Source organism: Centroberyx gerrardi, chromosome 2 (genome assembly GCF_048128805.1).
Source record: "Centroberyx gerrardi isolate f3 chromosome 2, fCenGer3.hap1.cur.20231027, whole genome shotgun sequence".
NCBI lineage: Eukaryota > Metazoa > Chordata > Actinopteri > Beryciformes > Berycidae > Centroberyx > Centroberyx gerrardi.
The window spans coordinates 21172472-21196894 of NC_135998.1; the positions used below are offsets into that span (position 1 = coordinate 21172472).

Sequence of the window (24423 nt, forward strand, 5' to 3'; positions counted from 1 at the left end):
TCAGAACAGTGAGTAAATTAGAGTTCCACTGACCTGAGCAGATTTCCTGGGTCTCCAACTCCAGTTCTTCCTCCTCCAGCAGGCTTGTGTCTGGCAGCAAGCTGTTAAAGTCATTAAGGTGCTCCAGCAGGGCCAGCAGGTGGCTGAGAAGGGGTCGTACCATGCCCAGGGGCAGCAGCAGCAAGGAGTACATCACCTGGCACAGCAGGCTGCCAGCCACCGAGCTGTACAACACCACTGGGGAAAGGAGAGGGGAGCAGAGGAGAGGAGAGAGAGAGGGTGAGAGTGACCGAGCAAAAGAATGGAGGAATACAGAGAGAAAGGCAACATAAAGGGAACAAAAATAGAAGATTTAGTCACGGATTTTGAGGCAGAAAGATTTATCATATAAGCCATTATCTTGTTTTCTTTGCTAAATCACACGCCTGGTGGTGATGTGTGTGTGTGTGTGTGTGTGTGTGTGTGAGTGAGTGAGTGAGTGAGTGAGTGAGTGAGTGAGTGAGAGAGAGAGAGAGAGAGAGAGAGAGAGAGAGAGAGAGAGAGAGAGAGAGAGAGAGAGTGTGTGTGTGCCTGCGCGTGTGTGTGTAGAAGAGAGAAGCACTCAAAGACCGCCGTCACACCGGACATTACTACGCATCTTGGCCATCTGGATTTTATCTGCATAGAACTTAGCTGTGTGTATGTCTATATTTGTCCTTCCATTGGCGATTAAAAAAAAGAAAACAAGGAAAAAAGTGTATTGTTACCGGACAAACAACATTAATAACTTTGGATTTACTGTGAGAAAAAAACAAATCAGGCAAGCGATTTACATATGTGTTTGTGAGGGAAAGAGCGGTCCAGATCTGTGTGAATAGACATTTTAATGCCAGGTGTAAAGTAAATGCAAATAACTTACATAGATACTATCTCAATACAAGACATGTTTCTGCACAAATAAAGGGGGGGCATAATGACCAAACTTTGGCCTGAAGGTGTGTACATAGCACAAAGGAACTGTGTGCATACCTATATGCCAGCTCAGAAGGCTAAAATGTAAATAAAGATTGACAAAAAATACACAATAAAAGAACTAGGTTATAATGAGACACAGTTGGCACATTATTCTTACTGTTTAGCTTGTTGATAATGTGCTTGTCCAGGGAGCTCTCCTCCAGCAGTATGGTTGACCTCCTGAATGTCTCGGCAGCACAGGGCAGCAGCAGGTACAGATGCTTGTGAAGCAATGTTACACTGCTGTCATCCTAAAGAACAGTGCAAGAATAGTGTGAGAATAAATATAACTATATGACAACAGAGCTTTGGTTAAAATAGGAGGTATCAGGACATAACATGAGGTGTTGGCAAACTCGGCATACCATTTCACAAACTGAAAGGAACATGTGGTGTCTGTAAAATTGCTTGCACTTTTGTACCGTAAACTGTTTATTTTGTGTAGTGAACTCTGTGGTGTACCTCAGGGCTGGAACAGACGTAGCAGTGGGCAAGCAGGTGTTTGTGAAGCGCAGACAGCAGCTGGTGGAAGTGAGAGGGAGGATCTGTCTGTCTCTGGCTCTCACTGGACAGCTGCTTGTCGCTATTTTTCTCCAACTCCCCAAATGCCCGTTCCTGCATCAGCACAAACACACATAAACAGAATGGGTCTGTATGAGAGCGGACATCACATTCATTGAATGGTAAGGATGTAGATCAAAACTGTGGAAAATCTACAGGAAATTTCATCCAGCATGCCCTATAATCAGGAAAGAAAATGAGTCAAAGGGCAATGAATGCATTACATTCTCCCCAAAGTTAAACTGTGTATCATAGCCTCCACCCACACACACCCCACACACACACACACACACAGGGTCCTCTTTATTCCATACCGTGTAGAATCCTATGCTGAGGAGAAGGGTTCTGAGCAGCACCTCTGCCAAGTGGAGATGGTCATAGGCCTCGGCAGGACTGGTTGAAGAGGGTGGCCGGACTGACATAGCGGGGGCCAGGTGGACTCCCAGGGCCGTAGGCTCCCCAAAAGAGCTGTAGCCTAGCAGAGAGGCTACATGGCTCTGCTCCTGGAGGCTATTCAGGACCATGTCCAACTGCAGACGCTTTATAAGAGAAAGAGGACAAGATGGGTATATTGACAACAGGCTATGGATAACTGCTACATTCTAGCTAGGTACTAGGGTTGGGCAATTGGACGAATACATCAATCTGACACACTTTTAAGTCCTTCACAAACACTTGGTTTCTCATTTAGGTGTTAAGGAATTATGCATCCCTGTGTTTGCATGTCCTCAATGTCAACTTTTTTGTGTGTCACAACCAAACAGTTACAAGTAACAAAATTCTGTGATACAAAGATGATGTAGGCAGTTGAAATATGTGTGTAAAATGTGTAATGTAAATGTGTAATTATTGGAGAATTGAGGCAACTTTGTAGGAGAAATAAAAAGGTGCTATAGCTAGGTTGTCCTGATAGTGGTGCTACAGAGCATGAACAAATGTGGACTGATGCACTTTTGGGCCCATCCAAAACATGTATATGAAATTTGGTTACTCTAGCGCAGTGGTTCTCAATCCTGGTCATCAGGAGCCCCCTGCTGTTTTCTATTTTACTTGGTGAATGTAATTAACTACCAGGTAGAGTAGAAAACCAGCAGGTCCCTGACTATAACATCAAGCGTTCAAGAAGTATGCCTCACTTTCTGTTTGCACGTCTTCATGGTCAGATTTCAGTTTCACAGTGAAATGATTAGGACTATAAATATTCTGTGTAATAGCAATAAAATAGCACGTCCACATATGCTGTGTGCAACATTTTGTGGAGATTGGATCAACTTGGCAAGAAATGGTGAAAAAGAAAGAAGAACAAAGGTTTTCCATAAATCAACTTCATCATGGCTTTACAAGCATCATCTTTAGACTTTTAATAATATTATTCATTACTTTATGGGGGATGAAACCCTATACTCACTTTTTTCAGCTGTAAATCAATGTTCAGGGAAATTTGAGTAGGGGTGCCTGACTCTTGCGTGAGTTTGGAAGGCGATTAAAGCATCACCTTTTGATCAATTAGTCATATTCAAGTATTTGGTGTTGAGTCGTGCCTGTTGGATGCGTGACAAGGACTACACTATGCCCACTTGATTTGGCTTGATCCAAGGAATCTGTGAGAAAATCTTTCAAACCTATCTGCCAAGGTTGACTGCAGTGGGTCTTACAGTTTATGAGCTCTATATACTTTTAGCAGAGAAAAAGAAAAAGAAGAATAATCCTAACGTACAATACACACACAGTACAAAGTACACATACAAAGTACAAAAAGTATAATAGGGTTCCAGCACTAAGTGCTTGGACCAAACTACTCACTTCAACAAATGACAACAAGCTTCCACAAAATAGCATGTCTTTATTGCTAAATTTATTCAGATCAGATGCATAGATGGTACGAGGATGATGGAAAGGATTCACAGAGTAGCAACAACCTAGTGATAGACAACAAATATATACAATAGGCATATTTTCAATGTAAAGTATCATACAGTTTTGCAACAGCCAACATGACCATTACTACATAATACAAAACCTTCCGTCACACACCATGACGTGGCGGAATAAATCATGCTGCTGATGTCTAGTGTAAATCAAGAGAGTATATGGGATAAATGCTTCTTACAAGTATTGTGGGACAACAATATGTACAATATTACAATACATCCTAAATTATTAGAGTATCACTAATTATCACTGATAATATTCTGTTACATAAACATAACACTGATAGGCCTATACAAATAATGAAGATTATTAGATATGTTCATTACATAAGTAATGAATCATCAGAGCAAATTATCCAACCATTACGCAAAATCCAACCACTGTGCACCAAACACTTAAATTTATTATGACAGATATGTGTCAGATAGGTGTTGGTGGCTGATAGAAATAGTAAATGGACCCAATGAACTTTGTATGTTCATAGATCTAGGGATGTCCTGGCCAGAATTAAGGGGGCCGGGCCATTCCAGGCCTCAGCGGAATTCAAATCCTGGCCGCATCTCCAAGAGGTGACTAGGATAGCTTGACGATCTAAGAACAAAAGATAAACAGATTATGTAAATCAGAATCTTTTTCATCAATTCAACTGAAAAAGAACTTTATACTGGCCACTTTACCAATCAGGACTGTCGTAATCATAGGGACAATCATCTAAAATATGATGGAACATTTGAGCTATCCACAGCTTTACATAGATTACCAAAATTTCAGGGAAGCTACACTGCTACACAAGAGCTAGGCTCACTTGTTACAAAGCTATGATGTGGATGCTCGGGGCGGGACTGTGGTCCCCACAGCACTGATAAACAGACCCAAATGAACCTTCAGCACAAGAGAGGCCAATGCCTCACTGTACTTATCCAAGACAGTCTTACATAAGCTGGGCCTCATCATGAAGGAGAGTAGGGGGATCTAGGAGCCTTGGATGTTGGATCGCCACCGAGCGCCTGTCTTATTATGTTTTTTATATGATGTGGGCAAAGCCGCTGCATAAACAGTATAGGCCTACAATATGTGCTTTTTTGGTCTGATGTGTTCCTCTGTTACTGACGCATGAGTAGCACATACTGTAGGCTTAAGCTATAGTTATGTAGCCTAAATATATCAACTATAGTTAGTTGCTTTGTTAACTTGTTGATTTGATTCTGTGACCGTCTGTTTAGGCTACGTTTCCAGGCACTGTCCGTACGTGACAGAGCACTATCCATGGTCCTGAAGTGTAGCCTTTCCTTGATCTACCTACTTTCCCAATAATCTAATGGACCTACAAAATCCAACACATTGTCTGTAAAATATCTACATCTAATGGTACAGCGTGTGTGTGTGTGTATGTGTGTGTGTGTGTGTGTGTGTGTGTGTGTGTGTGTGTGTGTGTGTGTGCGTGGTAATTAAACATGACTAAAGTCACTTAAGTTGTAATAAACTGAGGTACTTACTCACCCATACTTCTTCTTGGGGGCTTGATGTGAGTCTACAAAGAGGAATGCTGCTGCAGGCCAACTGGAGAGATTTAGAATCCAAGCTCTCTTTTGACAGGCTCATTCTCGTCGGTCTGGCAGACAATCTCCTACAGATTTTGGGGCTAGAAATAGTCATGCTCTGTAATTATGATGCCAATGTGTACAGCATCATTCAGTACATAATGTGATTCACGGCAATAAAAAGCTCAACATCTAAAGCAAAGTAACATTGGATTTATACTCTATACGGGTTACAAGATTATGAACTTGGATACACTAGGCTCAACACCTGAGTCAAAACACCTGACACCATTGGTGGTACAGCGTTACCTAGAGAAGTCCATAGTGAAAAGGGACACTGTTGTCATCTTTACCAAGTTAACCAATTGCAGGTACCTTAGGCACACAACTATTACTGTGAGGCCTTGGCAGAAAATATGTAGCTACAGCTAACCAACTAGCAAGCCAATCTAAAGCTAGCCAACACGTACGTTAACTAACGTAGATAGTTTGAAAGTTTTAGTGAACTCACCGGGTCCAGAGTTAGTACATGTTCAGTAGGGTTTGGAACTGCATCATCATTTACTTGAAGTTGGCGATGTGCAACAAATCCCATCTCAACTTCCACATAGTTAGCGTAGAGAAATGCAGGTTACAAACATGCATGCTGGCAGTACTGGTGTCCAGAGGCCGGCCTAACATGTTGAGCCACCGGCGAGCCCTTTGAGTCATTCAGTCGGGAAAGACTGCAGCTTGGTGGTGTAGTCAAGCACGCCCTGTCACCCTGCAGAGCACCCAATCTCAATATGAACTCTTCCCTTCAAGCAGACAGAAGTAAGCGACCCCCTTCTGTCTCATCTCGGTTCTCGCAGTGTTCCCAAATGTTACTGACTGATATAAGTGTTCTGATGCAAAACACAATTGTTGGCTTCTCATTCACAGTGATGGATTACCTTTACCGACCAAAGTCTCGGGAGTTGTTTTCTGTGACGTTTGGAATTGAATGGGAGTGAATGCGCCCGAGAGGTATGGCAAAACTGATTTAAAAATATCTTTAATTGTTGCGCATGGATGTAAAACAGTCAGAATTAATATTTAAGGGATGGAAAACGTAAAAAAATTGCAAAAAACTCAAATCATGCTGGAACTGTCATTTAATGCCTTGAAAAATCAATAAAACCACATTTGCCCTTATATGTTGAGATTTTGATCAGGAATATTGTTTTTTCATCTCAGGACAGTCATACATACCGGTTTACAACCAAAAAAACATGTTTTAGTGTGTTCTACCCCTTTAAAATGTGTCCTAGTGCAAGACATTCAGGGTTTCCCATAGCGCTCGAGATAGCTGCCTTGACAAAATCCAGCCTGTCTTGACTTTAAAACCCTAAAAAAAAATCCCAAGCACCATTATATATGGGTTTACTTTCATTGAGACCAAAGTCATGTTGAACACAAGGTCTAACCACGACATCTGTGGCAAAAAGTGGCATTGTGACCAATGAGGAACATTAGTTAACTGTTACAACTTAAGCCAAGATTAAAGATATAATATCAGCATAGCGTGTCTAAAATGTTGGTATTTAGCTCCATTAGCAAGTAAATCTGTTAGCAACCTAAAATTATTTCTTTCATTGCTCCACCGCAAACCTTGACTTTGTTAGCCTATCAAACTAATTTAATGTTTATTAACTCTTGCATATTAAACAGAAATGGCAGATAGGAAACATTCATTGTACCCGTTCTAAATTTAGGTATTTAGGTTGGTTAGCCACTACCACCTTGACTAACACATTGCCTGTAGGTAAACACAGACATTGAAATCGGGAAGCGCACATGTACAAAAAGTATGTTCAAATTGAAATGTGCTACATGTTCAGTTGTTTTTTCTTGACTGTGAGGACTTAAACTATAAATTAAAATGTAAAAATGCAAAAATTTAAAAGCTGCATTTCAATTCAATTCACCATGCCTAACTTTCGCTATCTCCCAACCCTACCAGGAACACAACAAAAGTCACCTCTGTTTAGGTGCCTGTCTGCCAGAGTAATTACATAACTGCAAGGTATATTTTTGTGTAGCTAGATTTTAAATGAATGACCAATCAACTGCATTTCAGGCAGGCAAACTACCATATCATGTGCACAAGTACACTGTATACCTGTCCTTTGGAGAGGTTCTCCCAGCTCTCTGGGCCCTGAGGTAGGAGGGAGTGGAGCAGCTCTGTTCTCTCCCTCAGAGGAGGCAGCAGCAGGGACGCCCCAATGGACAGAGTGTTCATCACTGCCTGAGGACACATAGAAATCGTGGGTTAAGCAATTTAAAAAAATTTAAAAATAAATTAAAAAAAACATATATGGGCTCTGTGGGCCCACAGGCATTGACTTAAACGCCTTGCAGTAGTACTTATAGGATAATTCCAGTTATTTTCAACCTGTGCCATATTTTCCTAATTTTTGCCATCATGACGATTGATTATGTTCAAAATTTCATCACTTCACTGTAGAGCTGCTGTCCAATACACACTCAAGGGCCAAAGCAAGCTCACAGTTGAATGCAAAAAGTTATTAAAACACATCTTTTCAACACAATAACACTCACACTGCAATGCAGATTTTCCAATTGTCCATTGGCTGAAACTTGCATATATTACAATATTATATATTATTTTAACTAGCATGAGCTAGTTTGCACGTAGACCTCACAAGTACCCTAATGCTGGGAATCAAGTCATATCTGATGTTCTGTAAATACAAACTGCCAACTGGGAAAACCCGTTCACATCAACATGCTAGTGGTAAGTACAATTAGGATATGGCTATGTGGCCTCTTTTGTGGGGTCCGTTATCTCCCACCTGGCATCAAGTGTGACAGCAGTAAAAATAGCAACACATCCACCGATGTTGCAAAATAAAAGTCAATCATGCTGAGGAAAAATGAGAAATATCTGCTGTAGTTTGTTTATGGTTGTATTTAAATTCAAGAATACAAATAATTTTGGATGTAGGCGTTCCAACGAATAAAGCACGTAAAGAACGCTTTCAAGCTGAAACAAGGAAAGCTCATACTTCCAGGCAGCCGGTAAAGTAAACAAAGAAGTGTGTAAGCAACACTAAAAAAGTATCAAATTGATTATTATAACTGAAACGTTGTGATAATTGTTCAATCACAGCTATTTAAAACCATAGAATTGCAGTCTGAGTGTTATTGTGCTGAACAGATGTGTTTTAATCGCTTTTTGGATTCAACAGTTGGAGCTTTCTTCCACCCTTGAGTTGTATTGGAGAGCAGCGCTACCAGCGAACTGAAGCAAAACTTTTAACACAATCAATCATCATGATGGCAGAAACTGAGAAAATTAGGCCCAGGTTAAAAAATAACCGGAATAATACTCTAGGTTGATTTTTACACCCTCAGCCCACTACGTCAATTCCAACCCTGGAGTTCCATGCAGGTGTATGCAGTCTCCCACGAGATGCACACTTGAGGTGATGAATTTGTCAGGGGTGTCCACCTGAAATATATTTCTATACCTTTTTCCTTGCGTACTCAAAACCCTGCAGTATGTCTAGCCTTCTTATTGATTTCATGATGTAAATAAGAAATCTGCATACTAATAAACAGCCAAGACATCAAATAGGATATGAATTTTAGTTGCAAAAGATTGAAGGGAATTAATTAGATTGTGTAATACTGTTGTTTGGTCTCTGAATAATAATTAAAGCAAACTGACGCCTCTCCATAACTAGGCTACGGAGAAGTGTCCTAACATTTATGTGCTCGACTTTCCAAGGGATCATCAAAAGAAAACAGCATACATGGGTGTCAAGGAATCATTTAAATGTGCTTTGCAGAGCTGTACAGCCGACATCCCTCCCATGTTACTCCATGTAATGTGACCCTTTCCATCCTAGCAACAGGTTTTGCATCCTGTGGTGTCAGGTGATGTTGTGGGAATTTGTTAGGCCTCTGTTTCCCACTGCGTGGTGCAGTTCTTAATGGCCATCAAAGAACATACAAATATTGGCCAGACGGTGAGGCGCAAAAATACACGATCAAAGACAGATTGAGTCATGCTGTGGGCCTTGCAAATGTAATAAGGACCTCAATTCCATGAATTGTACTCATGACAATTAGGGCACTAATGAGGACACATGAATAAATTTGGGAGGAAAACACAAGATTCTATTGGTCATTCTATATGTCATGCAAGTTTAAATGCAATGATCAATGCATTTGGAGGGTGGCAAGTTGAGTAGAAACCAGTTGTCTTTTGATATAAAACTTATTTCAGAAAAAAACAACTCAAAAATAGAATAACCTAAGATTTTATAAAGAATATTTAGTTATGTTTTTACACAGTTTATGTCCCAATGACCAATTTCCAATTCAATCTTCATGCATAGTCGTCTTGAACAAAACTGAATGAAAAGGCACATGGTATTTAAAGGCAATACCTCAGCTAAAAAATTCAGCCTGATATTCCATCATACCGATGGGATGGAAAAAGAAGCCAAGGTTTTGGATAAACCCATGCACAAGCGAAGGCATGTTAAAAATCCTCAGTATGCACATCAAATTTACCAACTGCTCAAAATATGTCAATCCACATAAGATCTGCATAACTTTGTGCAGCCTGAATCGGGCCCTGTATGAATTATGTCAGCTCAAAGATATTCATGAAAATAATTTAATAAAGGATAAACCGTTACATTGATTGTTTGGTTTACCTGTTGTATGGAGTCTGGTACATTGGAGTCTATGAGCCTAAAGAGCAGGTTTCTGAGGGGCCTACTCTGACCCCCCAAGACTGTGGCACCAGTGCCACCAGCATGGGCCAAGGACAAGTGGATGGACAGCAGCTTCATACACAGCAGAAGAAACTGATGGTGCTCCCTAAGGAATGGACAGAGAAAATTAAGAGTGTGGGATAAGGGTAGGGGAGGGAAAGAGAGCATGTGAGAATGTCATGAGAGGGAGAGCAATGAGAGGCCATATGACCTCTCATTGCTCTGCCTGGCAGCAGTGTGGTGCAAGCAAAGACCTTGGAATGAAAACACATGAATTCAACTCATAAAAAGGGATCAGTCCTCTTCTAAAGTACATATTGGGTTTGGTCAAATATGAGCTCAACATGTTTCAAAGATTTACTTTTAAGGAAGTAATAAAAGCTTTTTTGTGTGTGATTTTAAACTGGATAAACACGGTTACAAATACAACCTCATGTTAACTCTGGGTATGTTATCATTAGGGATGGAGTGCTGCACAGGTATAATTGTATGGTAACTGTACCTTTTAGATAAGAATGGGGCAGGAGGCATGTCATTCCCTATGCCATCGCAGTAGCGTTCCAGGAAGTTGCGTAGGTAGGTGAAGGTGCTCTCTTCCAAGTCCACACAAAAGGGTCTATGCCATGCCACCAGTTGCCTGGCAGAAAAGGCTTAATCACTCAAAAATGCAATATAGAAATGCCACTCTGATGTTATGTCAGATCACAGATGATATATTTTGTGAATGATGTGAATATATCCATGATGTCTAATGTGTGAGCTTCAAAGATGAAGTCAAAAGAAGACACAGCCAGAGGAAAACACAGCTCTGCTTGTGTACAACTATGCCTCCCACACTACTAAGCTAACAGTACCAATACAAAGAAACAGGCCCACATTAGAAAACACTTGGTCATCGAGTAGGCTGTTCAGTTTTGCCTAGATAATTATTCCTACTAAATAAGTGGCTTAAAAAAGATACACACTTTCATTTGTTTCAGCATTGTTGAGGCTTTACCTGTCTGTTGGAACTGCAGTCCAAGCCAGGCTGTGGGAAGTGCCAGCGGTGATTTGCTGGATTGACACCCCCTCTAGACCAATCACCTTCTTGGGTTTGGTGACAGGTGTAGAAGTGTGGCCCTGCCCACACTGGCCCATGGTGTTGTTCCCCCAGGCATACACTTCATTCTCTGATGAAAGGAAGGCAGTGTGCAGAGGAGAAAAGAACACATCTAAGAACACAATTTTTAAATGTCATCTGCAAACCTCTGGAAATTCTAATTCTTCTGTCCAATAAAAAAAAAAAAAAAAAGAAAAACTTTGGAATTCACGTATTTGGTCAAGTCGGGAGAAAAGAGGCTGTTAATGTTCTCTTACCATGGGACAGAGCCAGACAGTGGCTGTCTCCACACGAGATGTCAATGATCTTAGTGACACTCAAGTCCTCTATGAACCTGGGCCTCAGAGAAGTGGTCTCAGAGGAGCCACATCCTAGACACGAGCCACAGCCCCATGCAAACACCTAAGGATAGAACCAAAGGATGGCTTTAAAACGCAAGTACTGCTGTTACAGTCTAGTCTCACAAGGTTTTGTGTGTGTGGGTGTTGTGTAATTGTGAATGTGTAATATGTAGGTGGCAAACTGTGGCAAACTGTGCCACCTATCAAATAGATCCCATTGAATTCTGCATGGTAAAATTAAGATAACATATTTTGCACCTAACATAGCATAGGCTATTGTAATGGGCAGGTTTTTATTTTTAGATGCAATGCACCTCATGGATCCAGAAAGTAACACACTCACATATTCATTCATTCACACACTCACGGTTAGCCTATCTGCCCTAGGCATAGTACGCAGGATGCTGAGAATCGCTGTGGTGTCTTTGTTTATGTTACAACCTATATGATCTAAAAACTGAATGGATTATTCATGGATTATGCTACATCAATTTGTGTTATTCCCTCATCTAATGAGCTTGCCTAAGACGCAGCACCTGAAAAACAAAATTTTGAGTTTCATCACCTACTCTTCACTCACTAAATTCTAGAACTTGTTGCCAGCAAGTTAAGAAATTTTGTGAATCCATGTAGTATACATTGGTATGGGCCAATTCTGAGTTTGGAAATCAGTATCTGTCCCAAAACTCCACATCGCAGCATACCTGGACAACATCTCACCTGTCCTGCAGAGGTGAGGGCCAGAGATGACTGGCTGCCAGCACACACTTTCCTGATGATGAATCCATGCAGGGCCTCAATGACCTTGGGCCTGTACACACGGTTGGTGTCTCCATGGCCTAGTTTCCCTGCAATGCCGCATCACACATTGAAATACCAGCATAAGTCAAAACGTAGACCAAAAGGGATACTGCTTTGGGTGTTGTCCTTCGTCTGCTACGAAATCTGAATTCCAGTTTTACGAGTGTTTTCATGGAACGGACAGTAAATGTCTGTTTTTCTGTGAACATAACATTTTTATATATTTTGTATACAAAGTAAAAATGCTTCTGCTCAGCCAAAGTGCCATTTCCACTAGTTCAAAACAATGGCCACCAGACAGGTGCTGCATACTGAGCTTGAATCAAACTGAGTGCCATCCTTAAACATACCGTTGTCCCCTCCTCCAAAGGACCACACAATGCGTCCATCCTGTGCCACAGCAATGGTGTGGGAACTGCCACAGGCCACCTGGCCTACACCGCTGATATCCTTCACCAGTGTAGGCACGTTCCGACTGTGGCTGTCGCTGTGGCCTGGACAGAGAGAAACACAGGAGTCCTAAGGTTGCTGCTAAACATGCTAGATGGGAGTTTTCAGTTTGACACAGTTGAAACAAATAAGCACAAGAAACTTCAGAAATAAGGCATATACCAAGCCTGCCAAAGTCCCCTTCTCCCCAGGTGTAGAGCTCTCCGTCATTGGTCACAGCAGCACTGTGTCTGTAGCCAGCAGACACACAGACAACAACCTAACAGAGATAGAATCATACAGGGAAAGGTCAGAAAAAGTAACTTAAGGAGTTACAAGAACAGCTAGAAACTATTGCAAAATTATGTCAAGTAACTTAATGGCTTTACATCAAAAGATTACATATGAATAAATCACATGCCAGTCCCTAACAAGATGATATCCCCATGCTTTCCCCTGCATACTTACTTTGCCTAGCAGCGGCCCTTGTATGATTTTGGGGTATTTTTGAGTAGCACTGTTCCCATGGCCCAGCTTCCCATATTCTCCATCCCCCCAGCTGAAAACCTGAAAGGAACATAAAAAAAATTGAATTATAATCAAATAACATACATATACAGTATATACTAGGAAAATAGAACACATTACTCCTGTACTGAGAACACTTCACTGGCTCCCGGTACAGTATTACTGCTTGTTTACAAGGCCCTAAATGGTATAGCTCCTAAATACATTTCCGACCTGCTCACTGGCTATAAACCAATCAGATCCCTCAGATCATCAGGCATGTGTCTCCTAAATGTACCTAGAGTTAAATCTAAATCAGGTGAAGGTGCATTTAGTCACTATGGTGCTGTTCTCTGGAACAAACTACCTGATGACCTGAGATCTGCTACAACTGTATCCTCTTTTAAAAGTAGTCTTAAAACATTGCTTTTTTCTCAGGCTTTTGGTAGTTAGTGTGTGTATGCCTTTGTGTGCGTCTGCTGTAGTCCGTGTGTGAGTGCTGTTGTATGAATAGGACAGGGGTTATAAAAAGCTGTATTTTATGTATGTGTTGTATTGTATGTTGTGTTGTATGTGTGGCTGAAAGGTTATTTGATATATGTGTGTATTCTATCTCCTTATCTGTTTATTGTTACTATTTTGCCTTTTTATGTGAAGCACATTGAACTTACTTGTGTATGAAATGTGCTATACAAATAAAATTGACTTGACTTGACTATACAGTATATATATATGTATATATGTATACACATATACATATATATACAATATATATATGTGTGTTAATTAATAATCCAATAAATGTGTACATAGTTATTTAATGTAAGTGTCAAGTGCAGCAATGAACATGCTACCACAGCGTGACAAAAAATGCTGATTGCCCTGCAAAGCATTGTATTATAGTCTTTGTTATTATCACAACACAACATAAGTTCAAATGGCTGCATTTTCTTTAAATCTCAATATATCAACATGTGGCTTGGTAGATACCTTTACAATTATGTTTCTGATCAACCTACAGAATTTCAAGTGGGTTGATTACTATGTCATGATTTTACCATCAGTTGAACTTTTTGTGCAAATTTAAAAAAACTAATAGGTTAATAATGATCCCTTAGCTTTTTTTTTAAGGCGTTCCCAATTAATGTAGAGCAAGCAAGAATATAAAAGAGATTACACCATCAGTTGTTTAATGCAGACTAAAGCCACTTATTTTGTAGGCATAGGGCAAAATTATTTTGTCTGTCTACCAAGTGTACCATAAAGTAAGCCATTATAAGGAGTTTCCTTTTTTCCCTCATTGCCAACAGCCTAATAATAAAGAGGAACGCTGCTTTGGCTTCAGTGTAGTATGGAGAGGTGCTCATTGAAGCACCAGCGTGTTGCGGCATATACATAGCCTTCCTCAGGGTGCACCCCGAGGAAGGCTATGTATGTGCCACAACGTGCTTTTTAAACATGTGTATGCTATGCATTAGCCAATAAATAATAAAGGCTTTTTACTTTTTGTATGGAAAGAGTGCCATGGACACATTTTTTCTGCTGAAACAAGCCTAATAATAGAATTGCTCAACTGACTACAGTGCTTCCTTTGTATTCATTTAGTAGTGGTGCGCCACCACAGCAAGCAAATTACCACCACTGCAAGAGAAAATGTGAAATTAAAAATAGCATTGTAATTTAGTCTTACTATCATCTAAAACTAAAATAAGTGGAGTCCAAATGTCTTAGAAGTAATACATTTATTATGATTAAAAAACATTTTTAGCACTACAACTTCAACTTGAAACATGTGGGACAAAACTAGAATTATCCCACCAAGCACCACAGCTGCATAAAATTACAGAGGAAACACTGGACTACACAGGTTTGTCAGTTCATTATCATTTGCAGACTAGTCTAAGCTTTTGTTTATACATACACTAGTCAATAGTGCATTAGATGTCAACGGCTATTTTACCCCTGGCCCCTTTATGTCCAATTCATAAGTTTGCTCTAAAAGTAGTCTATTTGAAGTGTTCCAGTGATGAACAATGAATTGTTTATAGCGGTGAACATTTGTCAATTCATGACACATCCCTCTTCATTTTTAGAATGCTAAGATAATTAGGCTACTTTAACTGCTGTACATTAAAATGTGTTTTCCCCCACCTACAGTAGAGTATGCAGTAAAAGCAAAGCATCAACTGAATCAATACAGAATGTAACTACCCTATTTATTTACCAAACTTTCTTGCAGTCATTTTTCGATCCCATTACCAAAGTAACAAAAAGGCATGAAGCACAATTCTGAATTTCCACACCTAGATTTCACACATTTACTTTCTAAAAACTTGTTGCAAACAATTTAAGTTAAGTTATGTGTTTTGTGCATGCCACTTCTTTACATGAAATGGGAAATTGGTACTGTCCCCAAAAATCCATATGTCCTACCCATCACACTGATCATAGCATACTCTCTAGAGTTGTAATTCGTACTTTGAAAATCGCTAATTGTCTCATGTGACAACTACAGGATGGACAAGATAAATAGTAAGGTTTCAAATGGTAATCGTTCTTACCTCTCCCTCTACAGTGACGGCTAGAGTGTGTCCATCCGAGCCCTTAGAGGAGGACACCTTCCTCATGTTCCTATGTGGCTCCAACACAAGTTTTTTGGGCATGGACTGATTGTTGGAGTCCCCCAGGCCCAGACGGCCATAGCTGCCTTTTCCACATGCTTTCACTGAGCCATCTGCGGACACCGAGAACGTACAGTACTGGCCTGCCTCGATCTAAAAGGAGGAAGAAAATGGATACAAGTAAGAAACATGAAGTGATGTGATGTAAAAATAATGTTATTCTAATAATATCAATAATAGGTTTAAAGTTTAGTTATCTTTGGTCAAAAGACACACCCGAAAGGAAATCCAATTGATCACCACAGATGCTAACCTCATCTGGTTCCCCATCAAGTTGTTCCTTCAGAACACACCTTTTACAAGTGCTACAATCCTGTTAATTATACATACAGTACTTTGAAAACCAAACTACTCACCATTTTCCTAAGATTTTTACTACCTTCTCTCAAAGAGTGTAACTCATACTCTTTCTGGCAAGATGTACTCTCCAGGACGTGTGACTTGTACAATCTGAGAACCACCTGACAATCTATACTTCTTCTTGCAAACTTAAAAAAAAATCTGGCTATCATTTATACATCATTATACATCTGAGGACTTTTTATGGCTGCACTTGCTATCTACGTAAGTCTACAGCACATATCAGTGCAGATCAGTGCCACTACAAATAAATTAGTAATTAATAAGTTCACCCACTGATCTTTTCAGGTTTTTCAAATCTTTATCAGTGTGTAATTGCGTTACAAATCTGAAAAGGCTAATGAATTATGACTCTAAATTGGAAATTTCTAGACTCTTTTGAACCTTGCTTGATCTAGCAAGTGACAAATAGCCCCACATGCTGTTTTGAGGTACAGGAGGTAGGCTATAGTTACAAGATTGATCTGATGTGCTGATTACATTTTTTAAATTTCTTTAAAATTTCCTAGGGTTTTACAATGGGATGGGATACTGTAAGCGACAAGGCCAATTTGTCTGATTTGTTTATCTAACTAGAATCTGATAATACTGAAAACACCTATCGAGGACATTTTTTATATCTATGACTATAAATCCTACACAATAACAAGAAGGACTTAAAAAGGACTGTTTGAATAACATCTCTTTACAATGTAACTTAATCCTACCATAACTGACAACTAATTTCACTCATTGATTACAACATCTCTGTTTAAGATGTGCAAACCAGTGAAATCTGCTCGTGGAGTTTTTGGTTAGAATGAAAAGCAGATTCTTGGGTTCATGACTGAAACCATTGCATTACATTATATTGCATTATGTCATTTAGCAGGCACTTTTGTCCAAAGTGACTACATTTCGTCAACAGTAGCCAAACAGAGTGTATATCACAGTCTTAATCAGCTAAACCATCAATAGGAATAAGTATCATTTGTAGAATCAAAGGTTTTTTTTTTGTTTGGTTGTTTTTTGTTTTTTTAAGAGTAGAAGGGGAAGACGATTGTTACATGATAGGTTAATTCTAGTGGGGTCCAGGTGTAACCTAAAGAGATGTGTTTTCAGTCTCCGGCGAAATATGGGTAACAAGGTAACAATTCAGCCGTTCTGATAGAAGGGAGGAGCTAGTTCCACCATTGTGGTGCCAGGGATGAGAAGATTTGCGACTGGGATGAGCGACTTCTGAGTCCAAGTAGCAATGGAGGGGCTAGGTGACCTGTAAGGGTGTAGGAGCGGACCGAATGAGCTGGAGTTTGGAACCTGACCAGTGATTGTAGATACAGAGGGGCAGTTTGATGTACTGCACTGTAGGCGAGTACCAGTGTCTTAAATTTGATGCAAGCAGAGATGGGAAGCCAGTGAAGTGACATGTGAGAATTTCAGTTGGTTGAACACCAGACGGGCTGCAGTGTTCTGGATGTGCTGTAAAGGTCTGATGGCAGAGGCAGTTCGCCCGACCAGAAGAGACTTGCCTAGGCGGGAGATGACAAACTTTCCTGGACCAGGAGTTGTGACGCTTCCCTCGTAAGGAACGGGTATATTTTGTGGACGTTGAAGAGGGAAAACTTACAGGAGCGGGTTGTCACGGCAATGTAGGCAGAGCAGGACAGCTGGTTGTCCAGGATCACCCCAAGGTTCTTGGCAGTCAGAGAGGGCAACACAGTGGTGTTCTCAATGGAAATGGAGAGGTCTGTGTGAGGGTAGTCTTTCCCAGGGAGAAAGAGTTTATGAAATTGAACTTTTGACAACCTGAGTATTTCAATTAAATATGGACACCAGTGCAACGAAAAAGACCACAAAAGTAGTCAGAGACAGACAAATCTTCTGTAGTGGATATATCAATAGTTAGACCACAAGTGCTAAGGTCGAATGCATGACCATGTTTGTGAGTCAGCCCGCTAACTCTCTATAAAGTTGGTCCATAGAGTTAAGAAGTTTCACAAACTCCATGCTTTTCTAGTTAGTCCCATTGTCTATGTGCAGATTGAAGTGAACTGTGATTATAATGTTGTCAGAGATAGTACTGACAATAGACAACATTTCTGTAAAAATCTTTCAAGAAAGGTGGGCCTTAGGAAGTCTATATTGTTATAGCAAGCACAGGGGGTGGTTGACACTTATAATGGTATGATGCTCAAAGAAGCGAGAAGCTTTCTAGTGTCATTAGAACCAACGTGGACAATGACCTTGGAACATGGTGTTCAAATGCTGTTGGCACCTGTTGCAGCATGTCTCAGACACAAACTCCAGGAAAGCACTAGATACACCCACCCCTCACTTTAATGTCCCTTACAGTAGAGCTCTTCAGGACAATGGTGGCTAGAGAAGATGACACTGGGAGTGGGAGTGAGAGTTGTGAATCAGACCAGGCTAAGAACCATGGTTTAGTGTACGTCAGGTGGTTTTTCCTCCCCCACAAAACCTGTCTTGTCCTACTGGGCAGAGAAGATAAGGCAGTGGGGTTCAGCAAATTAGGCAGCCAATCCACTGGTTGTCTTCGAGGCTGATGGAGGGACACAGGAGCGGGGGGATGCCAGGAGTAGCCCCTCTGTTTGCCTGAGAGGCCAGTAGAGGGTGGAAGTGTTGAGGGTGGCTTGGACATAGGAAGGCTCTTCAGTGCCTGAAAACTGTTCAAGAGCATTAGATCCTTTTGTGGAAATGTGGGCCAGTTCTGGGCCAAGCACCTCCCTCTATCAGCTTGGATCCAGGGCTTGTGTTTCTACTTCAAGGGGTGTAAAACAGGCCATTGGGATGGTCAGCTCGAGGGTGCAGGGAGACTCACTGTTGCAAGGGAGGTTGGTCGCAAGGAAGTCCAAGAACTGTTAATCCTCTTTCATTTCATGTAGAATGGAGATGCGACCCATATCTTCAGCAATCTTCTGATTCTAATTGAGGCAACCTGGGCACCCGGGAGGAGAGAGCAGTGTCGGCATAATGTAACAGTACAACTATGTCCCAGACTTAAGTCCAATACAATCTAGTATCGGAATCGGGTCCAATCCTGGAAAATTCAGATGGATCGTTATCGGCTTAAGGTTGTCTGATCAACCTCTGATCAATTTATTATTTATTTATTATTTAATTTATTATTTAATTTACCTTCTGTCAGTCACAACCCATTCAAGCCAACAGACAAACCAAAGCAAGACACTTCTGCTGGCTACAGACCCTAAAATCTAAATGGAAAATAAAGCTAGATTTGACACAAATACGGCTTAAAATTGGTGACCTCTTCTTTCTGGGAGTAGGCCTACCTCGTAATATTTTGTGTTTTACTTTGAAAAACAACTAAAGACGAGGGAAAATAAATATCTCATGACGTAATAAAACCACTGGAAAACAATCCACAGTGATGTAAAACAGTACGGAAGCAAGGAAATTAGCAAAAACTCTGGAATTGTCCTTTAATCCTTTTAGCTACTCAAGAAAAGAGAAAACAGCCAAGTCCAGGCCATACCATTTGGGCATCACTGAAGCCCTGTGTCAGTTTTGGCTGCAGGATTTTCTCCAGAGTTCCCTCTGCCAGCTGATGGCTGCTGTTGCTGCCCCACACATACACCATGACTGTGTCATTCTCTACTCCAGGCGTAGATGTACCACTACTGCAGGAGCACAGGCAGTAGGATGCAAGGTTACAGATCTATCACAGGGGAGAGAGGGGATGAGGTCCTTAGAGTCACGTATATAGTGGAGAGTACAAGAGTTCTTAAAAAATATGTTAAATGACAGTGACTATACCTTATGTGACCTTATGTGAATTAAGTTTTGAGTTAGTCTTTCTTACCTCCTCAAACAGACAGAGAGCTGCCTGGGAGAGTCTACAAAGCCCATCTGCATCCTTCTTCAGCACCTGAGTATTGACCGAGTCCCCACGGAAACCCTGGGGGAAAAATTTTTAAAAAGGAATTAAGTCACTAAACTTAGTTTAGTTCTTAAATCCGGACAACGGCTTATCATACATATTTCAGCCGAACCTAAAATGCCAGCCTCCTTGCATTGTTAGACAATTAATACCAGGATGTCCCAATAATTTTCAGATTTGTACTTTATAAATTCAAAAGTCAACTTGAAAAATCCCTATTAGAGCACTACTTTATATTAAAAAGACCTTTGTGTGGGGAAAGTTACCCACTGATTAAGAGATGGATAAGTCAACTGGACACAAAGGACCCCGATTAGCCAATAGAGCGGCAGAATTGGGATTTATCCTCCGGCAGCTGGCCAGCAGACCAGAGTAAGATGAGCACCACCAAAATTTCATTTACAATGTAGAATAATGTTCCTGCCTACCCTGAGTGGTCTACACATTAGAAGAATATATAAGCCAGGATTTGAATGTGTTATCATTGGTACAGACACACAGCAAAGCTGATTAGCTTGCCAAGGGATGAGTCAATGTACTGCATATCTAGAAAGGACAGGAAGACTAACTCAGTCTTAATCCTTCCCTGCCTGCATACTACTGTATCATCCCCAGGCTTCATCTGAGACTCTTTAAATCAATACTCAGTCTATGGCAGGGATGGATGTGGCAGTGAACAGCCATTTTCCTTCTTTACACACATTATCTATAAAAAATAAATAAATATAAGCACCACTGCTGTTGATAATAACAACAGTTATGCCTGAATAGAATGACGGACATGGAGAGCAAATGGATGATTAGCTACTCCTAACAATCCAGAACAGACTGGTGTTAGCAACCACTGACAACTAAACAGAGGCCCAAATATAAAGAACATGTGACATACCGAATATTGCCTCATTTGGAGAAGGGTTTGATTGATGAGGTCAAAGCCCACACCAGCTTCTGACTGCTGGGGCCTCAGTGAAGAGGAGGAAGACAATGTAGAGGTGGAGGAGGACATGGAAGCAGCCAGGGCCACCTCCACCCACTCCAACAGAAACTTCAGGGAGCCTCTCTGCATGGCCAGTCCAAGCAACAGCTCCAATGCCAGCCTTCGACCATCCGGGTCTGCCCCACCGGTCCCACTGCTCACTGATGTCTTCTTCAGGAAGTCAGCCACCTGTGCCAGGCAGTCCAGTCCAACTGATGGGATCTTATTCTCATTGGCCAGAGAGAGTGGCGGCAGAGAGGTCAGCACAGAGGAAGCTGTGGCAAGCACATCATTGCAAAGTGCCGACCCGGGATGCACAGAGGCTGCATATCTCCAGTTTTGCTGCAGTAAGGAGAACAGCAGACTCAGACCTGTCCTCACACCCATCTCTATCAGAACATCTGTACCCGACTTGGCTCTGGACGCTCCCCCAGGCAGCCATGGCTGAGAAGCCAGCTCAAGTGCCCCACACTCGGTCCCACTGGCCGTGGACTGGGGAGGCAGCTGCACCCGGAATTTGTCATGGTACTTGCTGTGGAGTGCGTAGTAGATCCTCTGGAGTACCACCAGCCTTTGGTGTAGGCCCAGGGCGTAGGAGGTCTGCGCCAGCACCCGGTGTGCCAAGCATCGCTGGCTGTGGAGCAGGGCTGACAAATACTCTTCCTTCTCCTCCGAGGCACAGGACTCATACTGGAAGTCTGGGAGGCGTGGGCCAATGAGTTCTTGAACAGGTTGGGCCAGACCCACCACTTCCTTGTTGTGAAGGAGCTTGTTGTAGAGAGCAGCAGCACCTTGCCTTGTGGCTGTCTGTACACTGTCTTCTGCCGCCCAGGAGCTATTCAGGTGCTCCTGCCACTTCAGCATCACATGGGTCTGGCAAGGCACCATGTCTGAGCATTATCTACACTCTGAGGTACACCTGAGAAACAGAGAGGGAAAACATGATTGGAAGAGTTAATGGAACCTACATATTGGAGGATTTATAAAATTCACTTATTAACACTCCCTTGCAACTATGCTACTTGCTACCCAGATGAAATGACACTTTTGTCTACATCACAAATTTACAGGCAACATTTGTCTCTCAGAACAAATGTTCTTCTGGCCTATGTTTTCCTGCCAAGTACATCCAGTATATACTGACGGTGTCAGCTTCCCTCCTTGGTGCTGCCACATTTCCCACCTACAGATGGGCTGGTATAGGTTTTCTGCCATGGGCCCAGTGGCTATCATTCAAATAGGTCTATTGGCCCTATGTTTACAGCTAACCAACAAGTCAACACCAATGAGGGGTTTTCTGTCTCGCAAGCTGTGTTGCTACACAATACAGTGGCATGGCTATGAAATGAACCCTGATATATAGGCTATCCCTTTCAAAATGTGATCACAGCAAAGGGCAGCTTTGTCTTTATCATTTGAGTTTCATTGTATGGACAGTCAAAGAGAGAGGCTTGCATTGAGAGGTAAGGCACCAGTAGTGATAGTAAGGAAATCTGGGCCTCCTGCCAGTATGATTTTATGTATTCATATTTTCTGTTTCAGTGAGAATGCGGTTGTCATAGTCATCATCTCTCAGCTGGGAACATGACGCTCTGACATACGATTCCAATCCCATGCAAAACATACCGAGCCTCAACCTCTCCCCAGTCTGCTCCACATTCTCACCCTGCTTTCCTAACAATCAACGAGCACGCATATGGGGGGTTAACATTCAACTCATAGGCCACACCATCTCTGTTTGAAGATGTGCTGATCAGTGAAATCAGCTGTTGTGGTGCTTGATTGGAATGAAAACCTGCATACTCTTGGGTCATGATGGCACATGGTTGGAGACCACTGCTGTGAGTAAAGCATGTACAGAACATGGCCCAACATGAATGAGAGAATTCTACTTATAGGCTGCCAAATACGTGAGCATGCCACTAGACCATAGTACACAGTCAGCGCACCTCATCTCTCTTGCCTTGCCTGAGGCCTTGGGGGCTATATGGTTTCCAGTCTGGACAAAAATAACAGGAAGCATTGATATAGTAATGGGCTCGTCAGTCAGACCCACTCTCTGGTCTAGCTAGCAACCACTAGCAGTACTAGGTGCAACACTCATCGATTGTAACACTACAAACAATCTGGAGATGCAGGACAGAAGAGTTGAGGGCACCCCGAGTTCAGCCCACTCTTTTATTTTTTTTACTGACAGCCTGGCTAGCTTAAGAATTTATCTAGCATCAAATGTACAATTCAAGGATGTCAATCCATCTTGATTATATACAATATGCTCACACAAAAATGCAGATTGTATTACTTGTTATTAATAATAGGCTACAAATGGGGAGGAATGAAGTTAAGTCACTGTGCCTACAAACCTAGACATAAAAATGTCTAGGTTTGATGCTGTCATGCTCTAATGCATGGAGATAATTACATTCATTTGCATTGTAGCTTTATGCTTCACTATCATGCCTCCTTGCTGAAAGGGTCATAGGTAAGCCTTCATGCCTACCCATGAGCCTTTCAACAGGCTGCTAATGATAAAACTCAACCAATAGAATACATTTCATAACACAATGTTAATGAAAACGTTAATGTTAATGAAACACTCATCAATCACTTAGCAATATTATTGATTACATTTGAATTCATGCAGCACTACGTACGATCAGCGGAAATAGCAAATATCTATGGTGTTAATTAGGAGATAGCAATGAAGAAATTTTACATTTTAAACAAAGCTGACTGTCACAATAAAGTCGCAGTAGATGGTTGATTATGCCCCATAATCTGCTCATAAAATACAGCATGTGTGACAGCAGTTAACGTTACTCTCATGCTTGAGATAACTGAGTTACAGCTGAGAAACAGAGACTGAGTCAAAACATCACATGTAAGCTGCAGTAACGTTACCTCCTGCTGATATATATATAACAGGTCCTTGTACACACATGAAAATGTAAGCGTCTACAGCGAGTTTACCCAGTTAACCTTGCTAGCACTATTAATAGCCCATTCGTTATTAATGTGTTTAACAAACGTTAGCATAGACTTACAGAGCTTAATGTCATGTTAATCAGATACAACGACAAAAAGGAATTTAATGCTAGGTTAACCCATCTATTTTTATTACGTTTACTACTGAACCCAGTCAGTAACTGTTGGGAGTGAAGCAAAATAGGTAACCTAGCTGTCAACATAGGCATTCAGGCTAATGACGTTAGCTAACTAACATTAGCTTGCTAGCTGGCTACTTAGTTGGGAGTTATTTTTCAGCACAGCGTTAACATTACAGTTTGCTTGCTATTCATCTAGCTAGTTCATTGTCACGTTTGCATTTTTCCACCGGCATGAACTGCAAAATTTGTGCATTTGATGTTTCCCCCATGTCATTCACAAACACCGGTATGGCTTATGACATTCTGCATCTCAGCTGACAGAGCTGAGCTAATGTTAGATGCGGTGCAGTTGCTAGTCTGTTTGCTAATACTAACCACTGCAACCTGGCAACTGTCAAGACCGCGGCGCTTAGCCCCTCCGTTTAGCT

At 41.4% G+C, this 24423-nt stretch overlaps 1 protein-coding gene across 1 annotated transcript in view; it reads right to left on the reverse strand.

Moving 5' to 3' along the window:
- The window catches only part of LOC139913090 (putative E3 ubiquitin-protein ligase HERC1), a 66436-nt gene that overhangs the window by 41853 nt on the left and 160 nt on the right, over nt 1–24423 (reverse strand). The window contains exons 2-18 of the mRNA XM_071901031.2: nt 20802–21807; nt 19835–19930; nt 19508–19690; nt 15535–15747; nt 12935–13033; nt 12650–12746; nt 12388–12531; nt 11957–12084; nt 11153–11297; nt 10794–10965; nt 10299–10433; nt 9737–9902; nt 7168–7293; nt 1869–2093; nt 1456–1608; nt 1112–1244; nt 34–237 (exon numbers count right to left, since the gene is read on the reverse strand). Coding sequence (XP_071757132.2) covers nt 34–237; nt 1112–1244; nt 1456–1608; nt 1869–2093; nt 7168–7293; nt 9737–9902; nt 10299–10433; nt 10794–10965; nt 11153–11297; nt 11957–12084; nt 12388–12531; nt 12650–12746; nt 12935–13033; nt 15535–15747; nt 19508–19690; nt 19835–19930; nt 20802–21776 — 3394 coding nt within the window. The 5' untranslated portion in view covers nt 21777–21807. The remainder of the gene's footprint in view (nt 1–33; nt 238–1111; nt 1245–1455; nt 1609–1868; nt 2094–7167; nt 7294–9736; nt 9903–10298; nt 10434–10793; nt 10966–11152; nt 11298–11956; nt 12085–12387; nt 12532–12649; nt 12747–12934; nt 13034–15534; nt 15748–19507; nt 19691–19834; nt 19931–20801; nt 21808–24423) is intronic.